The sequence below is a fragment of the Enoplosus armatus genome, chromosome 4, assembly GCF_043641665.1.
Source record: "Enoplosus armatus isolate fEnoArm2 chromosome 4, fEnoArm2.hap1, whole genome shotgun sequence".
In the NCBI taxonomy this organism is placed as follows: domain Eukaryota; kingdom Metazoa; phylum Chordata; class Actinopteri; order Centrarchiformes; family Enoplosidae; genus Enoplosus; species Enoplosus armatus.
In genome coordinates, this window is record NC_092183.1 from 26,301,592 (window position 1) to 26,326,612 (window position 25,021).

Genomic DNA, 25,021 nt, shown 5'->3' on the forward strand with positions numbered 1-25,021 from the left:
GGAACATTCATATTCTTATCAAGCTTATCATTGTGGTGTAATCAGTGGGGTAAAAGCATTTTGCCAATGGATACAGTGATAAGATATTTATGGTATTTGTGCACAACTCCATAAACACAAACAGAACTACAGAATGTCATAGATGGTCTTTCCTTTTTTTCTTTGTACAATGCGCAATCCAAAAAAACTAAATTTAATACAAAAGCAAAAAATAAATAATATAAAATAGACTACAACCAATCTATTGTGTTCTGTATTCCCTCCTTCCAACCTCACAGCCCCAAGAGTGCCACAAATCCTCGCCTTTTACTTTCTGACCACTGTGCTGTAATTAACTTCCCCTTCCAGGTAAGACATTAAGAGTCCCTATGTTTTCTTAAACTCTTTAATATTGGTACATCATACTTCTTCACTGCATCAAAATAAGCTTGCTGCAGTCATTATACCACACAGTATGATGGCACAGGGTAGACCTGAGCTAGGACTATAGGAGCTAGGACTGTATGAATAAGCTCTGGTTCCAATGTCAGTCAGTCCAGCTAGTCTTTTCTCATTGATGGCAGATGGCCTACTCACAGTGAAGAGACGGGGAGCATAACATTTATTTTTAATGACATTTTTTAAAAATTCTATGCAAATATGAAGACAAATTTGAAGTCATGGAAACAGCAAAAACATACAACTGTATAAAAAGTATTCAAATTGATTCTTGAAATTGATGAATTGACGAAACCATAAATTCACTGTGATAAAATTAATTTTACTGTGGTTAATATGGCATAGAGTAAAAGTAAAGTAAAGTATTTTAAATGCAAAATCCTGCAGATGTGTTTTGTTGCTCGGGTCATTTCCAAAATAAGTTATGATATTTTTTAGCCTAAGGGTATTTCCTGGTTTTGTTGAACCCCGACTATCCACAATCTCCTTCTAGCATCCTTTATTCTATGTCTTGCTTTTGACTTTTATTGTGATGTCTCATCTTGAAAGATGCTGTATAAATAAACTTTTCTAAAATTTACTTCTGTAGATGTTTAGAAAGTCAACACAGATCGCAGGCGTCATTTCAAAAAAGATGAATAGTCAGCAGGGAGGAAATCTGGTGATTTGAAGGTGCAAGAAAAAAAAAAAAAAGAGCCCAACAGCTTGTAACATGTCATATTTCACAGAAGGTGCAACTTCTCCACCAAACAAGCTGAACTGTTATTTCTGAACTTAATTTACCACCATCTATTCCAAACAAACCAAAAACTCACGTTCACACACGTGCATGTGAACCACACACACACACAGACACACACACACACACAGACACACACACACACACACACACACACAAAATAAGTCAGATTAAACATTACAGTCCTAAAGATCTAAACTCAGGTCAAGGTGTATGTGACTTTATTTAGGTGACCTGGTATAGAAAGTCAGTCGGAGTAGCTCTGGTTCTACCTGTCCACCACTGTCTTGACGCTTCAGTGCTGCCCTTCGCTCTTCATCCTACAGGCCACAGCTGTGATCAGCGCTGCTCCCTTCCCACTTCCATCCTCTGACTTGTGGAAAGTCACCTGACACTGCGGTGCCAGATCCTGCAACGTTTCTTGCATGATGCTGGAGAAACTTTAGGAGGAGTGAGGGAGAAAGAGAATAAAACATGAAAATCTCCCCCTCTAATATTTGATGCGCACTTAGTAATAAAGCATGTATGAATATCAAGTAGCTGTGGTAACTCCAAATTTAAGAAAACTTGAAAATACCATCATGCTTCTGATATGGTTCCATAATGGCGACGACTTACTGTAACTGCCTGAGTCAAAGAAGCCATTTTTATTTCCCACAGGGTGTGTATGGGATGCTTTAGCCGCGCCTCATTAATTGATGACGTAAGTAAATACAACAATAAGCAGGGACTATAAAATCTATCCTGCAGTTCTGTGTCCTGACGACCCAGCCCAACTCATTCAAAATAGGAAAGAAATGATTGCTTCTTACTGGGGGTGCGTCTTGTAAAGGGTGCCGTCCACCCCCACGGTGATGGAAAGCTGATTCAGGTTGCGGTTCTGTCGTATCTTGTCGACCACAGCGGCTAAACCAGCGCCACAGAGCTGAGCTGCACGCCGGGCAACCACACTGCACACCTCCTTCACCAGTACGCTGTCGTCACATGTGGAGCCGGTGAGGCCCAGGTGCTGCAGAATTGAGCGGATCTGTCGCATGGCCAGACGGTCCCTTTGGGATCAGATGGAATTACAGGGTTACACACATGAAAGAGACCAAAGATTCAGGGTGTGACGGACTTTATCTTTGAAGCAAGTTCAATTAAATCAAACCCCGGCGACAAAGAAGGGTGATGTTACTGGTTATGCAGACATAAACACTGCTTCATCCATACAAAAAATGCTTTTAGGCAGCACGCAGCATTTTCATCACAAAATCTTTTTATAGACACACAGATCATGGTTGGACTGTAGCCTTTTGGTAAGACAGACAATAAGCCCAGTAAATTACACTCACAGCACTTCATTCAAGTACACAGAGGTTTCCTTTTTCCTTCAGTATTTCAGTATTATTCCGCACAATTTCCACTGGTTATTATCTCGCATCTCCGTGATTACGTTCGCTTTTTTTTCTGTGTTGTGACCTACTTTGTCCATCAATAGGTGTATCGCATGTCATAATACATGCTCTTCTCCTGAACAGAGATTTCTGAGATTAGTTTGTCATAAGAAAAACAGGAGCTTTCATGTGTGCGCTTCTATTGTACCAGAGTTAATAACCAGCTGAGTGAAGCCAGAATACTCGAAGAGAGCGTGAGCAAGCTAAACTGGCTTTGCGATGGAGCCCCCAAGCCTTACTTTCACTTATGATTTGTGGAAATGATTATTGTCTGTGACTATTATGTTATATATGTGAATGTGTCTGATCACAAATTATTGATTGTGCTACAGCTCCTGATGCTTTGCGGTAAAGCTTTTTTTCCCCCAATTACTTGGGCATGTTTTCTGAAACACTTACAGCTATCAAAAAAAAATGCAGACAGTGCAATAAAACACTTGATTTCAAATGCTTAAGGTGACATCAAACAACAAAACAAAAACAAAAACCGACTGGCACCAAAATGATTTTTTGATTGACTGAACCAGGGTCGAAAATTACAGCATTGTGCCGTAAAACAACTGCCTCTTTTAATACAAGAAAATTCTAAAGTAAATTTAAACGTTTTGTAGAAAGCCATCTATATGCTCCTTTCTGCAGGTCATCCCCTACTGACCTTTGATGTCCTCACAGGCAGCATGTAGATCAGGCTTCAGCATCAGCAGACAATGGAGGTATATTCATGTGGCGTTGGTGTTGCTCACCCTCCCTCCATCTCTCTTCTCTCTCTGCTCCTCAGTAATTCTTCCATTGTGTGATAATCAAGTGCCTTGATATTACATGTAACAGCCACTTTGACTGATGTGATCTCATTTGGTAGCTTTGACACATCATTAATGCCCAATCTGGTTTTTGTGTCTCACGTGTTTGTTTTGTTCTGACCACGCTGTTACCACGGTGAACAGGCGTGATCTGAGGAGAGACACTGCGACTAGAATATTCTGTAACACTCACCTTTCAATCTGTGACAGGAACTTTGTCTCAAAGATTCCCCGCGTCTTGAGTCGCTCGGACAGTTTGCCTCTGAACAGCAGACCCTTATCAGTAAATTCCAGTAGCACATTCCTCACTATCTCCCCCAGGTACATGCCACTGATCATCTTCTCATACCTCAGAGAAAAAACAAAACAAAACACACAGCCGCACATTGGTAACATTCACAAAATTCACATAAATAAATACTATTTCTATCCTGCTATAAACATTTTATTGTACTTTCACACACACTGAAATCAAACTGATGCTGAACTGGAAAAACAAGACAAAAAGTTGAATGAATCAAACTCAAAATTAGCTGTAATTTTTAGGAACAAAGGCTCGGACAGCAAACAAAGGTTTACTGGCAGCCCAGTTGTTACAGAGCTGGAGGTTTATTTGGATTAAATGATCAAGAGTGACAAGTGTGACAGAGGCTGCAATCAATTATGCCCAATGATAACGGCATGTACCATGTACTCCCTGACGTGAGACAATTTCATAACAGACGGTCCAAACATGTCATTCACTCATAATAATGTGGTTCGTAAGCTTATCAATCAAGGCACATGGAGCAAACAAACAACAGCTCAGCCAATGTTATTATCATCTCTCATTAATGTATTCCCTGCCATGGCTTAAATACATAAAGACTCTCCTACGAGTAAACCAATGTTCTTGTTTGGAAGGGTGCAAAGTTCCAGGACATAAATATATTCACCCGAAACATACTGCTAGGTGATGTCCCTTTTTAAGCTAACTTTTCTGAATGTACAGAAATCCTTCTCAGTAGGTTTTCTGTGTGAAATGATGCACTTCAAAAGGTTTAATAAGAAATAACAAATTGAATGGATAGTTACATCAACAGTGTTTTTGATACAACACATTTGTTTCCATCATTTTTCTGGTTAATAGATGAAACGTGTAAAGAAGAAATCCCTTGTGAGGATGTCACAGGATCAGAGGTGGTGAGGACGGGTGGGCAGAGTGAAAAGCTTGAAAAAAGTGTGAATGACTGTGACCTAAAAGGAAAACTGGTGCGTGGTGACCACCCTGAGATCCGCTGTCCATTGAATATGCTGACATAAACCTCTGATGCAGCTCAGTCAACAGTCTATATCAGTGGTGAACCTCAGCAACAGCCAACTGTGCTTGGTTTGACAGCTCGATTAATCTTCCCACATGTGGCCCGGTAGTGTGAGGTGCTGGCAGGGCCTTGTGGCGTCGTTGCCATGGGAACATTGGTGGCAAGTCCACCAGTGGAGGGTTAGGGTAAATCTTCTGCAACAAACTGTAAGATGGTGGACTCCAGGGACTCCTGATGGATTTTCTCTCTGTCCGCTGGGTTTAGACTTGGGTTTAAACTCCCCTCGAATCTAGGCCTGGGATAGCAATATCTACTGGCGATAGACACTTCATCAATTAGAAAATAGTTAGAATGTTCCATATGCATTAAATGCAAACCGCCATGAAAGCATATAACGAATAAGCCCTGGCTCATAAACAGCCTATCGTATCCCCTGATACGCAAACAGCCAATCATTTAACAGGCGTGTAGTTCAGTTGCCACTGTGGACAATGAAATGCTTGAACATCTGTCAACACTTTGTGAGCATTTAAATTTGAAAGTGCTCACTGGGCAGCGTGGCTTTAAAGGGTGAGCAATGGCTACCACAAAGGTATTTGCCTACAGTTAAGTAGTGTCTCTGACCCTAATACACTTGGTGTGAGACACCCACTTTCAGGCTCTGTCTATGACTCTCAAGCTACTGAAACAAATGTCGCAGTGCTGAACGGACAGCTCACGTAAAGCGCACTTTACACACATCTTTCAAGTTTGCTGCACAATTCTTTTTTTTAAAGAAATGATGTGAAGGGCCACAGCTGTTCTCTCTGTGGCTGTCTCGGTCTCTCTGTCCTTGGCACGCTCTCACTTATTAGTTTACACTGTATTTGTGACTACATGTGACGCTGTTTGATGTGAGTGTTGGCGCTGTGTTTTATAGACATAACACAGTATATGTCGTACATTTTCCATCCAGTACCTTTGTTTCCCAGGGTTGTTAGAGCAATCATCGACAATGTGATCAAACTGGGTGCAGAAGTCATCAAGTTCGCCATTGTCACCAAATGCTCCCCACTCCATGTTGACACACATACGACCATCGCCACCCTCCACCAGTTCGATGTTGTGCATTTCCTCCATGTAGCAGGCATTGGTCCCTGTGCCTGAGTTAAAGACAGGTGAAAAGGTATTACAAGTACTTTCATGGAAGGAAAACATCAGTCAATTGTTGAAGAGCTTCATCCCAAAGTGAACATATCCACTCAATGTTTGCCCACAGTTAATGTTTAAAAATGGCACAAAGAGACAAAGAGACTGGCTTCCAGAAAGCCAGGTGGGGGGGGTAGGGGTACACAGACTTACCTACAATGAGTCCAACCTCACATTTGGGGTCCTCATAGCCGCAGGTCATCATGGTTCCCACTGTGTCATTAACCACCGCCACAAAGTTCAAGTCAAATTCCTGGAAGCAGTGACAACAAATTAATTTCCATCTGTCAGTTCCATTAAAACTGCTGTATTAATGAATTCTGTTACTTCAAATTTGTTCAGATTCGTTGTCCTTGTTCTTAACGTTATATCAAGTACATTTATAGCAATGAAAAAAACAGTGCCAAATTCCTTATGTGTGTACACATACTTGGCCAATAAAACTGATTCTGAAACAGACAAGATCAATGTGCCCATTTCAACCATTTCAACCATTTCCATTGCTACATTAAAAGAAATTCCACAGTTACAGAACAGTTACTTCGGCTTGTTCAAACAGAGAGGAAAGAAGAGCAGTATAGACGAGTGTCTTCAGACAAGCACTCATCAGTCGAAGTGTCTCAACGACGAAGTGTAGGTGGCTCTCTACAGCCTCTCTGAGCTCTTACACGTGACAGAGGAGGCTATGTGTACACTTACGTTCTTCAGAATCAGATCAGAATCAGAAACTGTTTATTGCCAAGTAACATACATTACAAGGAATTTGCTGTGGTCTGAAGGTGCTATTGTTTTGATAACAAATAAGTAGAATATAAAAGCTAAAATAAGAATAAGAATAAAAATAAAAATAGATAAGATAAATAACAACAGTGCAGTGACCAGAATAAAGTAAAGTGTCCAGTAGGGGGTGGGTGCGTTAATGTAACGCAGGGGGGACAGGGGTGATGTACGTTAATATAACGTATAAGTAGTGTTTGTGTTCGGGGGGGGGGGTCAATGTAAGTTCGTCAGGTTGACTGCAGAGGGGAAGAAACTGTTTTTGTGGCGGGAGGTTTTGGTCCTGATGGACCACAGCCAGAGGGGAGGGGGTCGAACAGATGGTGGGAGGGGTGGGAGGGGTCGGCAGCGATCTTCCCTGCTCTCCTCAGGGTCCTAGAGGATGTTTGTATTTTAGGAGTTCAAATGCCATCATTCACAGGCCACGTCTCTCAAAGTTTCCAATGATGTATTTGCGTTGTGTGTACTGACCTGTCTGTGGCGAACAGCATCTTTGAGTAACTTAACAACATCTTGTCCCTCACAGCCGCTGGCTTTGAAACCCTTTGTCCACTTCAGAAGGATGCCCTGGACAATGGAAAGCAGTCATTTGTCTGTGAGTGTGTGATTCTGTGTGTGGACACAGAATCACAGCAATTGACTATAATTGTCAACAACAATTGACTACAGATATGTGGAGGTCACATCAATTGCTGTTGTGAGTTTGTTTTTTATTATTAATAATACATTATGAATCAAGAAACATTACAGAATTTAAAGTCTGAATCAAAAGTGTCGTTTGCTACAATGAAAAATACAGTACAGTGAACCCTCGCTATAACGCGGTTCACTTTTCACGGTCTCGCTACTTCACGGATTTGCATCGTGCATTGTGTTCTGCATTCTGATTGGCTAAACAGTCTCTCCGCTTCTTCTCTACCTGTGCGTCAATAACGCTGCGGTTTAATATGTACACGTACGTAAAACAGCTTGCCAAATTTACGTTACGTACGTGCAAATTCTCTTGCAATTTCAAGTTTCTCTAAAACCCATAATGTCGACAAAACGTTCTGCACCGACAAAGGCACCTGCGGTCGGGCCCAAAAGGCAGGATGCAGCGGCTCAGTCAGAAGAGCAGTGAAATACACGTGAGTCACTATTTGTCCGACTGTACTTTGTATTTTTTTTCATAATCATTTTTCATTTTCTCCCGTTCGAATCCAATTACTCGGGTCGCGGTGGGGCGGTGCTGATCTCCGCAATTTGAAGCCTTCAGTTCACATTGATGATTAAAATTATTATTTGACAGTACAGTAGTTATTTGTAAAAAAAAAAAAAAAAAAAAACGTTTATACAGTACTTTTATTTGTTAAACAAATGCTTGGGCCTGTAAAAAGGGTTTGTTCTTTGGTTTCAATGTATAGTATAGTAGAGTATTTAATTGTATAAGAGTATTTAATTGTATAATAATTGTAAAAAAAATAAAGGTTTCTACTTCACGGATTTTGCCTATCACGGGTTCTTTTTGGAACGTAACCCCCGCGAAAAACGAGGGTTCACTGTATAGCAGTGATTATAAAGTTGCCACAGTACAGCATGTTTCTGTATGAACCTATGGCTGAATCACTCCTTACATTTACAGTGCATCCGGAAAGTATTCACGGCGCTTCACTTTTTCCACATTTTGTTATGTTACACCCTTATTCCAAAATGGATTAAATAAATTTTTTTCCTCAAAATTCTACACACAACACCCCATAATGACAATGTGAAAAAAGTTTTTTTGAAATTTTTGCAAATTTATTAAAAATAAAAAACTAAGAAATCACATGTACATAAGTATTCACAGCCTTTGCCATGAAGCTCAAAATTGAGCTCAGGTGCATCCTGTTTCCACTGATCATCCTTGAGATGTTTCTGCAGCTTAATTGGAGTCCACCTGTGGTAAATTCAGTTGATTGGACATGATTTGGAAAGGCACACACCTGTCTATATAAGGTCCCACAGTTGACAGTGCATGTCAGAGCACAAACCAAGCATGAAGTCAAAGGAATTGTCTGTAGACCTCCGAGACAGGATTGTCTCGAGGCACAAATCTGGGGAAGGTTACAGAAAAATTTCTGCTGCTTTGAAGGTCCCAATGAGCACAGTGGCCTCCATCATCCGTAAGTGGAAGAAGTTCGGAACCACCAGGACTCTTCCTAGAGCTGGCCGGCCATCTAAACTGAGTAATCGGGGGAGAAGGGCCTTAGTCAGGGAGGTGACCAAGAACCCGATGGTCACTCTGTCAGAGCTCCAGAGTTCCTCTGTGGAGAGAGGAGAACCTTCCAGAAGGACAACCATCTCTGCAGCAATCCACCAATCAGGCCTGTATGGTAGAGTGGCCAGACGGAAGCCACTCCTTAGTAAAAGGCACATAGCAGCCCGCCTGGAGTTTGCCAAAAGGCACCTGAAGGACTCTCAGACCATGAGAAACAAAATTCTCTGGTCTGATGAGACAAAGATTGAACTCTTTGGTGTGAATGCCAGGCGTCACGTTTGGAGGAAACCAGGCACCGCTCATCACCAGGCCAATACCATCCCTACAGTGAAGCATGGTGGTGGCAGCATCATGCTGTGGGGATGTTTTTCAGCGGCAGGAACTGGGAGACTAGTCAGGATAGAGGGAAAGATGAATGCAGCAAAGTACAGAGACATCCTGGATGAAAACCTGCTCCAGAGCGCTCTTGACCTCAGACTGGGGCGACGGTTTATCTTTCAGCAGGACAACGACCCTAAGCACACAGCCAAGATATCAAAGGAGTGGCTTCAGGACAACTCTGTGAATGTCCTTGAGTGGCCCAGCCAGAGCCCAGACTTGAATCCGATTGAACATCTCTGGAGAGATCTGAAAATGGCTGTGCACCGACGCTTCCCATCCAACCTGATGGAGCTTGAGAGGTGCTGCAAAGAGGAATGGGTGAAACTGCCCAAAGATAGGTGTGCCAAGCTTGTGGCATCATATTCAAAAAGACTTGAGGCTGTAATTGCTGCCAAAGGTGCATCAACAAAGTATTGAGCAAAGGCTGTGAATACTTATGTACATGTGATTTCTCAGGTTTTTTATTTTTAATAAATTTGCAAAAATCTCAAATAAACTTTTTTCACGTTGTCATTATGGGGTGTTGTGTGTAGAATTTTGAGGAAAAAAATGAATTTAATCCATTTTGGTATAAGGCTGCAACATAACAAAATGTGGAAAAAGTGAAGCGCTGTGAATACTTTCCGGATGCACTGTAGACAACTTAAGAGGTGGTGATTCAGGGCTTAGTTCAATTTCATAGTGCAGTGCCTCTCATTGTCGTCGCCAGCTGAACAATACTCCCCATAGTTTACTGATTGCTCCAACTTCCAGCTGTTAGGAACACTTGATTGTCTATTTGTTTGTCAAATCAATATGCCATTATGAAAACTGAGCTTGCAGGATATAGGCTGGTCTTGTGTTCTCAACACCACAATGTGCTGACAGGTTTATTAAGCAGAGTATAGTTCTTGTAGAAGGTTAAGAGCCATATATTGTGAATGTATGGCCAAACAAATTAAAACCCAATATGCCAATTATGGTGTCCAACAAGGTGGATAATGTTCCTTTTAGGTCAAACCACTCCTGTCCCCATGTTTTCCATGCGTAGTGACACAAATAGGCACCGGCCTACACAATAACTAAATGTGACGCCACAATTTACAAACAAATACTGTTTCTGCTAACTTAATGTTTTTCACACTTAAAGTTAAAACAACACAGGTAGATTCAATATGTTGCCATATGTATGACAGCTAGTCTTGCACTTGTAATGAATAATGAATCAAACATTACCTGATCCAGTTTGCTTTGATGACAGGGGAAGGAGAATGTAAATCCCAGAGGTAAGGATGCCCCTCTCATGCCCATGTATTCCAGAAAGTCGGCGATGCTGTACACAATGTGGCTGAAGAGCTGGCACCCAAGAGACAGAAAATGCAAAGAAATGCACAAAAACATAAGCAGGTTACAAACAATGTACCATCTCTATAAGGTATGTTAACCTCAGCTTTGCAAAAATACACAGTATGTAGTTTTACATGGTGAAGCATGTTTCTACACAGTTAGTGACTACTGACTGTCTTTGCCTCTCTTGTGTTACTCTTGTTGTGTCGAGCAAAGGATCTCATAGTATGACTTGATGATTTGAGCTATTACAGAAACTATACAACATACTCTCGGACATGATAACTACTGTACGTGTCCCCCTAATCAACATCATCAATAAGAATATTTTTATGATATACTGAAGTTACATATCTGTATAAGGAAACTGCATGCAAAAATCACATATTTCAAATTGATGTTGAATACAATAAACTATGTTACTTATGTTACTTATGCATTGCAGCAGACCAAAGTCTTCACTTGTACAATGAACACTTTAATAAATACATTTCTGTTAGTTTTTAATCACAATTTGTAATCATTCATTGAGACATAGATTAGTTCAATTCAGATTTGCACAATTGAATACATCTTTTTGTCAGAGGATCTATTGCAAACATTGAAAGAGATGATTCAACCTCATGATCATGGCAGAGGTCCCAGTTCCATCTTTTCAGTTGCTGTAATCAATTGTGTGAAACACTTCAACCCCCAGTGATGTTTTACCTCTTCCCCTGTGCCCTGCATGGTTTCCTGTGGGATACTGTAGATCTTGTGGTGCATGTCCACATTGTGTTTCTTTCCACTTCGCACTCGCACCAGCAGCACCCGAAAGCTGGAGCCCCCAAGGTCCAAAGCCAAGTAGTCGCCGTGCTCTGATGAGGACAAAGACGGGAACCCTGAACACATACGTAAAAACTCAATAACAAGCCAATTGGAAGGTCTGCTTTTCTCTTAAAGCTACCTGTTCCATCTGGTGTGGATCTGACAAAGGTGGGAAGCATCTTGACGCTCGCCTGCTCATGGGTTTGCTGTGACAGGCCTCGCACCATCTCCTCACTCATTCGCCTCTTCACCTCCAGCAGCTGTTCACGGCTCAAACGCAGGGTGTCGAGGATGAGCTGACGCTCAGCATGCTGAGTGGCAAGACGGTAGGCTACTGCTGTTACCATGGCTGCACCCTTTCCACTGCCACACTGCGACTGCAGAAAACGCACATCGCAATCTGGCACAAGTCGCCGTACCATCTTATGGAGCCTCCTGGAAAACCTAGAAGAAGATACATTTGGTTAAATCTGTCTTGTTTTGTAATCGCTTCTCCCTTTTCTCTTGCACAGACAAGTTTTATTCCTCCAAATGCAGCAACACAACTCATTATGAGGGTATAAAGCGGAGTTGGGAATATAGAAAAAAAACAACGTACCTATAGTGTGTGTGAGTAGCCCACATTATGAAGAGACAAAACGTTATTGAGTGAATGTGTGAAACTGTGAAAACAACAGCCTACAAAGTAGATTTTCAGACCTTAGTCGAGGTCTGCACTGAGTGCTTTGTTTGTAAAGCCTGTTCATATGTCACAACAATGCTGAATTCACATGGATTCAGGTAGACGGTAGACGCCAAAGCCGAGCATAAGCTGCGTGATTGTCTCTTGTCACTTCTAATCATGCAGGGTGGCTAAGAGACTGAATGTGTAGAGATAGCATGTTCTGTGTGCAAACACACTCAAGGATAAGGTATGCCATATATAATGAATGAATAGTGAATATGTACCATAAACAATTGTTTGTATTCTATGCAACTCCATTTAGCTGACATGCATTCAATCCTGCAGCTAGTCTACGCTGGAATTCACTTTACAACCTGTTCTCCATAGCTCAAGTGTATGTGTGTGTGTATGCGAGATACACCGAGACACATGTGATGATGTTAAGTAAAACTTACTCCGGATGATTCTTGTAAACAGAGCCGTCCACTCCAATAGTGGCCCGCAGCTTCTCAGCTGCTTTGTTATCCCGGATCTGCCGCAGCACTGCCACTAGAGCAGCAGCACACAAGTGTGCGGCCCGTGTAGATACTATCTGACACACCCTCTGAGTGGCTATGCAGTCCTCAATTGACGGGTCCAGACCGAGGCCCCGAAGCAACTTTTCAGCACTTGCCAGACCATCCTCGTCTCTGCAGGTAAAGCAGAATACAAATCCCATTCACTGTAACTGCTTAGTGTGATTCTGAACAGGGTAGACAGTTAAAAAAAATGAATGGATGGATGGACATGTGGCAGCTGTGGCTCAGGAAGTAGAGCAGGTTGTCGGCTCCTCCTGTCCACGTGCCAAAGACCATCACCTTGCATGGTACCTTGCTGCCATCCGTGTGAATGTGTAGCAAATTGTAAAGTGCTCTGAATAAAAGCGCTATAGAAATCCAGGTATTTACCATTTCACATCCGCCACTGCAACATGATCAAGCATACAGAAGTGTTTGGGCAATTTACTTGTATGTTCTTTGTGTATTTAGGATAGTCAGTGATTTGTCACCACTTTTACAACTTAAACATGCTGATACTGTCTGTGCAGATCTGTCCTGTCCTGTCTGTTCACTTCAGTTCTAAGTGGAAACGACCTGACTGCTCCTTACAATACCACTGTACCATCACTGCATCTGAGTTTATCAAACACACACACACACACACACACACACACTAACTTGTCATTCTCAATGGCATAGATGTGGCTGGTGTTGAAGCTTCCAGTGGTGAGGAGCACTGCTGTAGTCTTGCCCTGGAACAGCAGCTTCTCTTTGGTCATCCTCACCAGGATGAGACGCACCAGTTCCCCCATGTACATGCCGCTGATCATCTTCTCAAACCTGCATGCCAACATGAAAAATAACAGGACGAAAGTATTGTCACATCCATATTCACTGAGAGAATCTTCAGGTTAATAGTGTCATTCATACCTATCGCACCCACAAACACAAACGCAACCAACTGAATGCCTAACAGATGCTGAACAGAGACAGAACTCTGAGAATGCTTGGATACAAACATACCATCTGTGAGACTGTGACCTTCCACGTGTTTCCTTATTTCGGCAGTGTCAAATGACCTACCAAAACCCACAGGTGACATTTAACGCTGGTAGGCCTACTATTAGAGAATGTCAGCAGTCAGTGAATTGACAGGCAGTAATTAGACAGCTCACTGATGACATGTTATTCATCATGCTGGTGAACACAGCCACATCTTGTTCGTCTGATATTGATATTGAAGAACTGTGAACGTTTGGAAAATGAAAGCGATTCTTTTGAATATTGCAAAGGAGACGTGCAGAGGTAAAAGGTGAAAAGACCAGGATGGCTCCAAACTAGCACAGATCTGCTGAGCGCTAAACACTCACCCTCACTCTCACTCACTTCCTCACTCACTCTTTTTAAGACTTGTCAGGATGTCAGCTACTTCACTTCATTCAAATGTCGTAACATAACATTAGACAAAATTCCCATGCCATGTCCAAATATTGATACTAGCAACTAGCAGTCCACGCTTATAAAACGTTTTACGTAAGTTAGTACTTGGAACGCAGCGACCGTATTACACTGCATTACATACTGTACAGTAGTACAGCTGTTTTCATTTCTCTAGTCACTCAGTATATGTCATTATGTTCCACAACTGCTACCTCAGAATAATTAAACTGCCCTTGGGAATTGGTATTGCATTGATTTTCAAAGGTTTTGCTGATCTTTTTTCTGTTTTAAGTGGACTTTTATTGTCAATAGATACAGCAGAGAGTAAGAAGACTCAGAGGAGCACATGAAATTACATCGGCTGAGTTTTATAGCTCACTGATATCAGGTCGATAGGGCTGATCTGACACCTATGTGATTATATTTTTGCACATTGTTGCATTACAAAACCAATGAAGATAATGTTGGAAAAAAACAACAACATTACACATATAGAGATAGATAATAGATTATTAGATTAGAATATATGGATTGTTCTTACTTACTGCTCACTTTAGTTTAGTCAATTAGCTTGGTGATACAAAACGTAAATACAACATTAAACTGCAGTCATACACATACAAAACCAGAAATAATGTACATTGTGCTGAAATCTACTAAAATGTGATGACCACACTGATATGATCAATGGAAATTAGAAATAAAAGCATCTCTATTACAAGCCTGTCTGCAGTTGAGTTAAGTGAAGTCACTAGTGATAAGATGTTTTATGTAGCAGCAAGTCAGATAAGCTCAAAGACACTCACAGCTGCTTGCCAGGGTTCAGAGAGCCTGCATCGATTTCCCGGTCAATGTCAGTGCGCAGGTCCTCCAAGGCACCGTCGTCTCCAAAAGCTCCCCACTCTGTATTGACACACATCCGACCCTCGTCACCGTCCAACAACTCAAGGTTCCTCATCTGCTCCATGTAGCAGGCATTGGTACCCGTTCCTTGAGGGAAGAGACATATGCATAACAATTACTGTACTATCCAAAAACATTTTTTTAATTTCTGTCAGTCATGTTTGAATCAAATGAATCAAGCCGTCACACTCTCCCATTAAGGCCATTAACACTAACAATCACTCTTCACCAGTGTCTACTCTTTTGTCTAAATGCCAAAGATCTGCGGCTGTATGTCCAGGACACCCTGAAGACTGCTGACCCTGACTGGGGCTATTTTCCAGAGGTAGAAAAAGCACAACCAACAGGTCTTCTGTGGAGGAGGCAGAGGTCCTGGTGGTGCCCTGAAATGCTGAAGACTCTGGACATTGTTGGGCTGTCTTGGCTTGACGCCTCTTCAATGTTGCATGTAAGTTTGGGACAGTGCCTGAGGGTACCAGAGTGTATACGGCACTGCCCAGGCAACAAGCTTTTGCCCTCCAGGAGGTACAATTCTGCTCTATTTTTTTAGCATGCATAGTGCTGTTAAAATACATGATTTCTGATGTGATGTGAGCTCTAAACCTGGCATACAAAAAATAAATAGCACTGTGATACTAGAGCAAAGAGGAGAACCTGTCAGTAACATGTTATCACATTGTCACGGGGGAATGGGATCTTCTCCCATGTCAAGAGACAGACTGAGGATCTACCTATTCCTACCCTCCTTCTGCTTGTTTTTCATATCTCAATCTCCACATTATACGCCCTGTCATGGTTACATAGACAATGAATTATAGCTTGCAGCACATACATGGACAGGTGACAAATGAAAGGAAAAGCTGAATAATGGAGAAACAAATGCAGATTCTTCCATACAGGGCACGAGGGCTCACTGAATTATGTGAATCATGTACTATGGCCTTCACAGTCACCAGATCTCAACCCAAGTAAACACCTATGGGAGACTTTTTTTTTTACTGTTCATGAACATGGCTATGTTTGCCACAAGACACCAGATACACATGGCAAATGTTGGGCAGTCCCCAAGGACAATGCCCCCCCCCCCCCCCCCCCCCGAAATGCTGCTCATCTGGTAATGTTTAGCTTGATTCCAGCATCATTATCCAAATTCTCTGCTAACTGGCATGTGAGCAAACACTTACTGGCCTTCACCGATCGCTGTAATTTGATTTACATTCACAGTTAGACTAGACTCACCCACAATGAGGCCAATTTCACAGTGACGATCATCGTAGCCACAGGTCATCATGGTTCCCACTGTGTCATTGATCACAGCCACAATGTCGATGTCAAAGTCCTGCAATGAGATTTCATTTAATTGTATACATTAAAACCAGCACAGACTTTGTAAAGTTTTGGAAGTGTGTGAACAAGCATATAACACCTGATTTACAGATACAATTTGCTGGACTGCGGCAAAATATTAAGTTAATATACAATATTTTCTCAATATGTTTGCCAGTATTTCAAGTCACTAATACTTAAATTCAAGAGGGTAAAAATGTCATATACTTCGACCATATAATACGATGAAGTTAGGCTTTGCTTTTTATAAAAATCTTTTTTTGTGTTTTATATATTAATACTATTTAGCATTTCACCATTAAATTGTTTTTAAAACAAGATTCTTTTAGCAGCCGAGGGTGACAATTTTGTTTTTGTAAAGACATGTTGATAAAATATTTCTGAAACTGTTGCAAATCTTCTTGGCTGTTTTCTGGGTTTGACATGGATTCTGCCACACTTGTTTGTTCATTGTGGATGTACTTCATGATTTGTAGCTGGGACGATCAGTGGCGTCTCTGGCTACCCTTTAAAGCGAATGGCATCAGCTCACCCAGTCACTACCCTGGATCACTTGCACAAGGTGCATCCAGAGGTGGCCTGCAAGTCAATTTCAAGTGAGTTGTATTTATATAGCCTAATATCACAAATCACAATTTGCCTCAAACCCCTGTAATCTGCACATCTAGGCTTGGCTGCCTGTCCATTACCACAGTGACCAGTTTGTCTGATGTTCTAATGCAGGAACACTGTTGGGCAGCTCCCTACACTGCTGTGTTTGCAGACACATCCCTGTTGAGATGCCGGCACATCTCTAAAGACGCTGCCTCCAGGCAAAAGGTGCAATGTCCACCTATCAAAATTGACAGCAGTCAGCTTTGATAGGTGGCAGGCCATGATTACAGCTGCAGAGAATCAATAGATGTGGGCCATGAACAATACTCATTCTCTTAGGTCTCTCCACACCTCAGGCATTGAAATAAAAGGCAGCAATATCATGTCAAGTGGCTGACTACCAATACATGCATCTCTGCTGTATGCTGGATGGGTTTGTCGCAGGACCGAACCTTTACTTCCTACAGCCGTTTACTGATGAATCTGAGTGTCAGTCCTCCCCTGGAGCGGATGTGACAACCAAGCTGCTGTCCACCTTCCTGTACCCTCACCTAAATTCCCAGCTGTTGGTGAGTATCAAGGGGTGTTCAGACAGAAAGCAAAGACTGGACTGTTTATTTGCCCCAAACATCCGAGAGGGCTCCGTTTCATATCTTTAGAATCTAACTTATATTATTTTATTATTTTGCGCTGCGGACGCCTCATATCCAGGTCAATTCTCACACCTGTCAGTAAAGCATATAAACGAGAAACTTTGCAATTACCTGATAATGTCAGCAGCACAACGATTATAACAACAAGCACAGGTAGATGTCAGCAATAAAGCAAACAATGGTGACCACTGATTATCCTTCACAGAATGGGAAAACAGTCCTGCAACTTCACGTGAGTATCGCACAGCAACGTTACAGCAAACACGATCTTTTGATAGGGATATGCCAGGAAACATATATCTGTGAAATAAACAACATTTGGAAGATTCATCTTGATACAAAGATAGTAGGTATTCCACGTGCACCAATTGTTTTCTTCTTCCTGGAGGTGGGCCTTACTATGTGCGAGGGCCACCATAGTAAAGCAGTCAATATCAAAGACAACTGACAGATTCCTCTCACAGACATTATTAATGTTACATATTATTTGGATAGGATTCTCTTAAAGACACAGTTATTTTATCATTGAAAATGTAAAATGAGTAAATGAACACTGTTTGATTACACAACAGCCTGGTGATACAAGTTCATTCTGGAAAAAAGGACAGTTAAGAATGAATAATTGGAGGAATGAATGACAGGTAGCTAGCCGCTAGCTTGCACCCAGTGGATGTAAACGGTCACCCAGTGGGTGATATCGGTCCCACATAAATTAATAGCTTGTTAATCAAATCACATGTTTGAATTTTCAGATGAGTTTAAAAGACTGGCTGTAATGAGAAGTAATGCACCAGATACTGCATGTACTAAGACCTAAAGAGCCCTTCTGGTGCGGCAGACACAGAAACCATTTTGCAGTGTTCATAGTTTTGGGTTGCTTGTGTTATTTTTTTAGTTTGTGCTGTTACATTTCTTTGCAAAAAAGAGATTTCTACTTCTTTTTAAGTTGGCACACATGGAAATGGAAATGTATGAAAATGGTTCATAGTGCATCATGAAACTATGATTTGTATACTTACCCCTCGTTTTTTGATGGATTTCCTCAGAAGGCTGACCACATCCTTTCCCTCCACTCCACTTGCCTTGAAGCCTTTGGTCCAAGAAACCAAAACACTCTGCAAATAAGAAAATAAAGACGTAGAACATCATCAACATTATGCGCCTTTCATTCCAGCCTTGTCATATGGTAACATAACAGTCAATCAACAGCACACTGTTCAGAGTAGTTACACAGACATCACCAATTAACAATCTGATTGCGTGACTCAACTTGTTATAAATACATCTTTTGGTGATTGTCCAAAATTAGACACTGCAATTCACCACTGGATAGAATAATCCCTGAATGGAATACAGTTCTATAGCTGTGTCAGTAGATCAGATTTAACTGGCCCATTTAAGATAAAAACTCCTGAAAATAACCCTTTCTGCAGAAGCAAAAGAACAAGCATTAAGCTTGCTGCATGTAATGTAGTTTCCTTTTGTGTTCCTTTTTCCTTCACTTTGTGAACAAAAGTTTATTGTATTATGTGTTTTCTACATAGTACTGAACAGCTTCACCCAATTAAGTTACCTTGTCTTATTTACCACACAAATTAAAAAAAAAGCAGACCCTGCAATCAAGAGACAGATGAAACATCTCCATACATGCTGTACTGTAATACCTACATACTGTAAGGCAGGGGTCAGCAACCTATGACACGGGTGTGGGCGTGGGTACGCAAAGCCATTTTCAGTGGCAGATGAGAAAGTAAATACTATACTACAATACTGGCATATGTGGCATACTTTGTAATTATGGAACCACACTAATGTAATATTTAACAAATAATTAAATTAGGTTAAAATAGGTCACCACTATAGAATAATGCATCCTGTATATCCCTTTTCTCAGCAAAAAAAAAAAAAAAGGGTTAGAGAGACTATGTTTAAATTACAGTTTCTTCCAGAAGTATGGCTGTATGAACAGCAAGGTCAAGTTTTTTAATTTTTGTTATACACTGAGGACATTTGGGTTTGATATCAAAAGATGAATATGAAAAGAGAGATCAGAATGCCAGCTTTTATTTCCTGGTATTTACACGCATATATGTTTCACAATTTCAGAACATAACACCTTTTGTTTCAGCCAGCCCCACTTTTAGGTGAGTAATGAATGCTCCTATTGTCTGCTGGTACATTGGTCACCTTTACAAAAAGACAAGTACGGAGGATTATTTATATGATCTCATGTTCTACACCTGATTTCCATTAACAAGCATGTGTAATGCTTCACAATAAAACCAATGAGTCTCTGGTTCATTTGATGGCTCAAACTGCCATTTTGGTTTGAGAATCCCCACCGCCTTTGAAACTCTTACAAAAGTCGGAGACGGATTTTAAACAAAGCTTCACTTATGGTTAAAAGATTACTTATATAAAATAAAGATAAAAGAACTTCTAAATCACTCACCTCATCCAACTTGGTCTGCTGACAGGGAAAGGAGAAGGTGAAGCCCAGAGGAAGCTTTTTATCCTTTATGCCCAACTTCTCCAGGAAAGTAGCCAGACAATCAGCTATGTGGTCAAATAACTACAGGAGAGAGAAAGGGTCAGTTTTCGTATTAACCAAGAGCTGAAAATTGCAGTTTTCATGTTCAGTAGAGTGTGTGTGCTTGTGTGTGTCTATGCATAGATGCTACAACTATCATTAATGCTACTATTACGCATTACTAGTAGCATTTGTAGTAGTAACATTCATAGTAATAGTAGTCGTATGGTTGTTCCATTGCCCCTAGTAATTGTGTGAAAAAAGAGCGTACACCTGCACAGGAATAAAACAGGTGACTGATAACTTCCTGAATTGCCTGTCCTTTGTCTACACCTCTGACACATCACCTGAAATCACATGCATTTTTTGACTGAAACTGTACAATGAAAGATCAAAAAAGGAGCCAACACTTTGGGACAAATGGACCAAGGATGCCAAAGAACATGGGAGTCAAACCCGTAGTAACCAATCCCTGTTTTCAGTTCAGCAGCTTTATAGGAAATAAAAAAGTAATGAATGTGATGTTAAAAAGACATTGAACTGATTAATTCCTGAGTTGTTTTCTTTTCAAGGATTTAGGCTGCCTGTGCTTTGCAGGAGAGTTGGATCTCTCGCTTATTAACTGAATTAAACATGTAATCTGTAATCTAAACTGCTTTCTCCCTCCCTCTCTCTCTTTCAAGCACTTAGCACAAGCTCAGCTTACTGCTGTGCTTTTGCACTGAAGCAGAAGTGTTTTTCTATTTTGCATTTGTTCAAATGTAATACTATTTTTTATAATATCAGCTTAACAATTTGAGTGAAAAGTTAAATCTTTGAAAAATGTACAGAAATTTCAGAAAAATTTGGTATGTCGCCCTTTTGCTTTAATATAGATGAGTAACCTTGATTATATTGAAACAGGCCAAACATTTTATGGACTTTGTTTCAAACCTCACGCAAATGCTGATGATTAATATCCCCTTCAAGAGTGCACTTTGCAGGTTTCTGAGACAGCAAAAAGCAATGTTGAAAATATGCAGGTAACGTTAGCAGGCTTCTCATTCATAGCTGCCGCTGGCGTTGCTTTCGCCGGTTAAAATGACCAACGTCACAGTCAGTAGCTAATTAATGTTAATTCCATAACAGCTCCACTGTTGGTTAATGTGTTTTCCCCAAGTCGCTGACTGTACTAGATTGTTTGTGAGTGACAAGACACATCACTCTATGAGTACAACCACAGGTGAACAATGTGTAGTCCAACAGGGGAGCGACAGAAATGACCCAGCTGATCGCAGAACATTAAATACAGGTGAGACCCAGTTAAATATTTTATGCATATCAACATTGTGAGGTCATTAACCTCATAGTTCTGAATCAGGACTTCCAGTATTTGGTAGAAAAGTATTTTGTGAAAAATCAGGCATAAAAGTCAGTATGTTACAGCTGTTACTTCAGTGTGTCAGAGCAATCAACAATCAACATTTCATATCTTCTGCAGCTCATCTCATTTTCAGGTTGTGAAAATTAATTCGGCTAACTTAATTAATGTTGATTAATTTAGTAGCCACCAATAAAAACTGTAGTATTTCTGGCTTCTCGCCCAACAACAGGTCTAAACTGAATCTTTGAGTTGTGATTATTTCAAACTTTAGTTACTTTCAAATGATGACCACTAAACTTGACTGACTCGATAAGAGATTTGAAGTGGATCTGATACTGGATTTGGATTAGATAAAACACTATAGACATAGACCGCACAACATAGCTTTGTCCCTCTGACGCACGCACACCACAGGTGGCAAGCAACAACAATGTTTTGCTTTGTGCAGTGCATATTCGCTGTGTGTTATGTGTAGTGCATCTTACCTCAGACCCACTGCCTCTCATGAGGTGCTCAGGAATGGCATAAATCTGATTTTCCATCTCCACCTGGTCCATAACCTTGACCAGGAGGACGCGGAAATTGGATCCACCAAGGTCGAGGGCCAGGAATTCACCTTGCTCTTTGAACAGAAAAACATAAAACAATTTTAACCAGAGTTCCTTCCTCATAAAAGATTAGAAAAGTTGTCTCTTTAATATTCTTATTATTTGCATCCATGTTTACATCAGCTACGGGCCTTCTCCTCCTCCTCCTCCTCCTCCTCCTCCTCCTCCTCCTTTTGCTAGTGCATTGCTATGTTTTTTTCTCAATCAGCTGAATTGCATGTGTATCAGAATTAGGGCTGGAACTAACGATTATTTTCATTGATGATTCAGTTGATTAATCAGCAGATTACTTTCTTGATCAATGGATATGTCAAAAAAAAGGGGCCTTTGTCATCAAATCTATTAGTGGGCACCACTGGTCAACAACTCCACAGGGCACCAGAGAATCAATAATAATAAAGTCACAGCACAAACACATTGCTGACAAGAGAAACCAAGAGGCTGTTCATGGAGGAAAAAATGAATGAAGTTGTAAACATACTTAATAGACCTGTATAGAGTAAACGGTCTCAAAGCATTACTTTAATATATTTTCAAGGTAAGACCCTGCCTCTAAAGGAAATTCCGTTTCACTGTTCTGTATAAAATCTATAACCACATTGCATCTATGGCCTCACCAGAGTCACTGAAGTCAAGATAAACGTTTGTCAAAAGCTGCGTGGTCAGAAAGTCATTATGACGTTGATGTAGTCTGTGTGAGTGAATCACCAGAGAGAATCATTATCTTGCAGCACAGAACTGCTGCCACACTGTTCTGTATGAGGTTGAAACCACCAAGCGTGTTGCACTTTCTGTTGGACTTGTGCCATCTCTAAACCTGACCAGAAAATACCATTAGACTGTCTACATAGAAAGATACCACTAGAGTTAAGTGACCAAACATGTTGACCATTTAACTTCATCGGACTATTTGACAAGTCAGCAGTCTCACACGGGTGATTTCATATACGGATTTCTATATGAAAAGGGGTATTACCTGTTCCATCAGGAGTGGAGCGTACAAATGTGGGCAGCATCTTGACAGCAGCTGTGGGGTTGGTGTCTCTGCACAGGCCTTTGTCCATCTCTCGTCGAAACCTTATTGACAGATCCATCAGAGTCTCATCTGACAGCTCAAGATGGTGCAGGTATTTGTCCACCTAAACCATTTTGGAGAGGAGAAACTGTCACATTTGAGCTAAGAAGTCCTATATGGGAGTACGGCGGCTAGTAAGAGCTATCTCTGCACTTCAGAGAAAAGTCTGGCTCAACCCATTAAAAAAACCCACTCTGGATTGTTTGTATTTACCAATCACAATCGCCTTGGCTGGCGCTAATCCCAGGATGCGCCGCCGCCGCCGCAGATGCAACGCCGGTGTCTTGTGTAATACTCTTGAATTAAAACTGCAGTCAAAAGTCGTACCAAGAAACGTCCAGCTTCCTGGAGTTGAGGTGAGAAGGCCTTTACTGGACGAGGCCACACAAACCAGATTTTCCCCCAACTGATGTTATCACATTCAAAACGGCACAGTCTACTACTGACATGTTTTATCTGAGCACAGCAAGTAAGCTAGGGGTAAGGAGTGAGTGGAACAACACAAAATATGGGCCTTTTGCGCAACAAAGGTCACCATTTCATGCAGCCTATGACTCTATTACCTTCTGAGGCCTATTAAGAGTGGTGACAGCTGAGACCATCCCAAAGACACAGGTATACTGTCCACAACAGCATGACACAGAAGCCCTTGTGTGAAATGTGTACAGAAATGGCTACCTCAAGGGGATTTCAGTTAGTATTACTATCAGGAGGATTTGAACAAGACTGCTGGCACATATTGAACTGAAGAAGAACTCAAACAACACACAATCGAATGAAAATGACAAGATATGTGCTGTGAAGTTTAAGGAAATGAAGCTGTTAACAAAGCAAGTGTCCAAGTAAGCTGTGACGGCGAGTCAGCGTGAGCAATACCAGGACTGAAATAGAAGCAGCTAAATTCAGCCATCTTTACTTCCTTTACCTCTGCTTTTCCTACTGTGACATGTCAAAATGGCTTATTAATGTTTCCATATATATGTATATATATATATATATGTATATATATATATATATATATATATATATATATATATACACATATCTAGAAAACTGTACGTGAAATCACACTATATCCAACGAACTACTGTACATACTGCATGAAATGAGCTTGACAATGTTGTCACTTCACACAGTGCCGTCTCACTTTACGCCTTGCATCGCTCTGAGCACACAGGTGACGTTATTTAGGGCCGGTCAGGGCGGATATTTACTGAGCAAGAAGTGACGCGGAGACCTCACTGCGTTCATACATGCTAGGAGTTGGGTTACGTGCTTGACCCACGTTTCTCCACTTTCTCACAGTAGGGCAACTCCTTCCACTGCCCCGTCACTACAGACCAAACGTCCTAAAACAAGCCCAGTGGCGTGTCTTACATCAGTACTCACTTTATGCGCTTGGTCATCATGGAGCTCGGTGCAGTAGTTAGCCAGCAGACTCGAGGCTAACATCTTTATGTTAGAGACGTTTGGCGACTTTACGTCCTGCTCGTCCTCCTGCTTTAAATCGGCACAAACTGTATCAACAAAGACAGCTTCTTGAAATAATGAATAGAAAAGCAAGAAGGTTTTCACCCGCGGCTCGGTTTCTTGCGTAAAACCTCTGAATTAAAACTGCAGTTAAAAGCGGAGTCGTACTAAGAAACTTCCAGCTTCCTGAAGTTGGTAGTTCGCTGACGTCATCCCGAATTGATGGCGCTGATTGGCTGCAGAGAAGGAGCGGGATGATCCCTTTTTTCATCCAGTACTGTACAGAAGCACAGTTGTGAGGCACTTGTATTGTTCTTGAGTATTTCAATTTGATCATACTTTCCATTCGACTTTACTACATTCATAATCAATTCAATATAGTGCTTTTTACTTAACTACGATT

General features: G+C 41.2%; 1 protein-coding gene across 5 annotated transcripts; it reads right to left on the reverse strand.

The window, feature by feature from the left end:
* Positions 1–146: 146 nt before the first annotated feature.
* Positions 147–24,694, reverse strand: hk2 (hexokinase 2). 5 transcript variants are annotated; one of them, XM_070904137.1, is made up of 18 exons: positions 24,538–24,694; positions 23,050–23,212; positions 21,951–22,087; positions 20,025–20,144; positions 18,592–18,687; positions 16,218–16,317; positions 14,882–15,065; positions 13,314–13,475; positions 12,552–12,785; positions 11,572–11,876; positions 11,334–11,482; positions 10,515–10,634; positions 7,151–7,246; positions 6,056–6,155; positions 5,673–5,856; positions 3,607–3,762; positions 1,990–2,226; positions 147–1,617 (listed from the first exon to the last, which is right to left on the reverse strand). In XM_070904137.1, exons 1-18 carry the CDS (start codon positions 24,598–24,600, stop codon positions 1,473–1,475), a joined length of 2,751 nt encoding a protein of 916 aa, XP_070760238.1. In that variant the 5' UTR covers positions 24,601–24,694; the 3' UTR covers positions 147–1,472. The 5 variants fall into 5 exon arrangements, with proteins under 5 accessions (XP_070760238.1, XP_070760240.1, XP_070760239.1 ...); XM_070904139.1 differs by having other exon boundaries at positions 12,552–12,778; positions 13,310–13,475; XM_070904138.1 differs by having other exon boundaries at positions 12,552–12,783; positions 13,306–13,475.
* Between the last annotated feature and the right edge of the window lie 327 nt (positions 24,695–25,021).

Coding starts and splice junctions, on each gene's coding strand:
- hk2 (XM_070904136.1), bottom strand. CDS start 24,600: ATGTTAGCCTCGAGTCTGCTGGCTAACTACTGCACCGAGCTCCATGAT. Junction 23,213..24,537: donor ATGATGACCAAGCGCATAAA/GTGAGTACTGAT, acceptor AAAATGGTTTAG/GTGGACAAATACCTGCACCA. Junction 16,318..18,591: donor AATCCATCAAAAAACGAGGG/GTAAGTATACAA, acceptor ATCTCATTGCAG/GACTTTGACATCGACATTGT.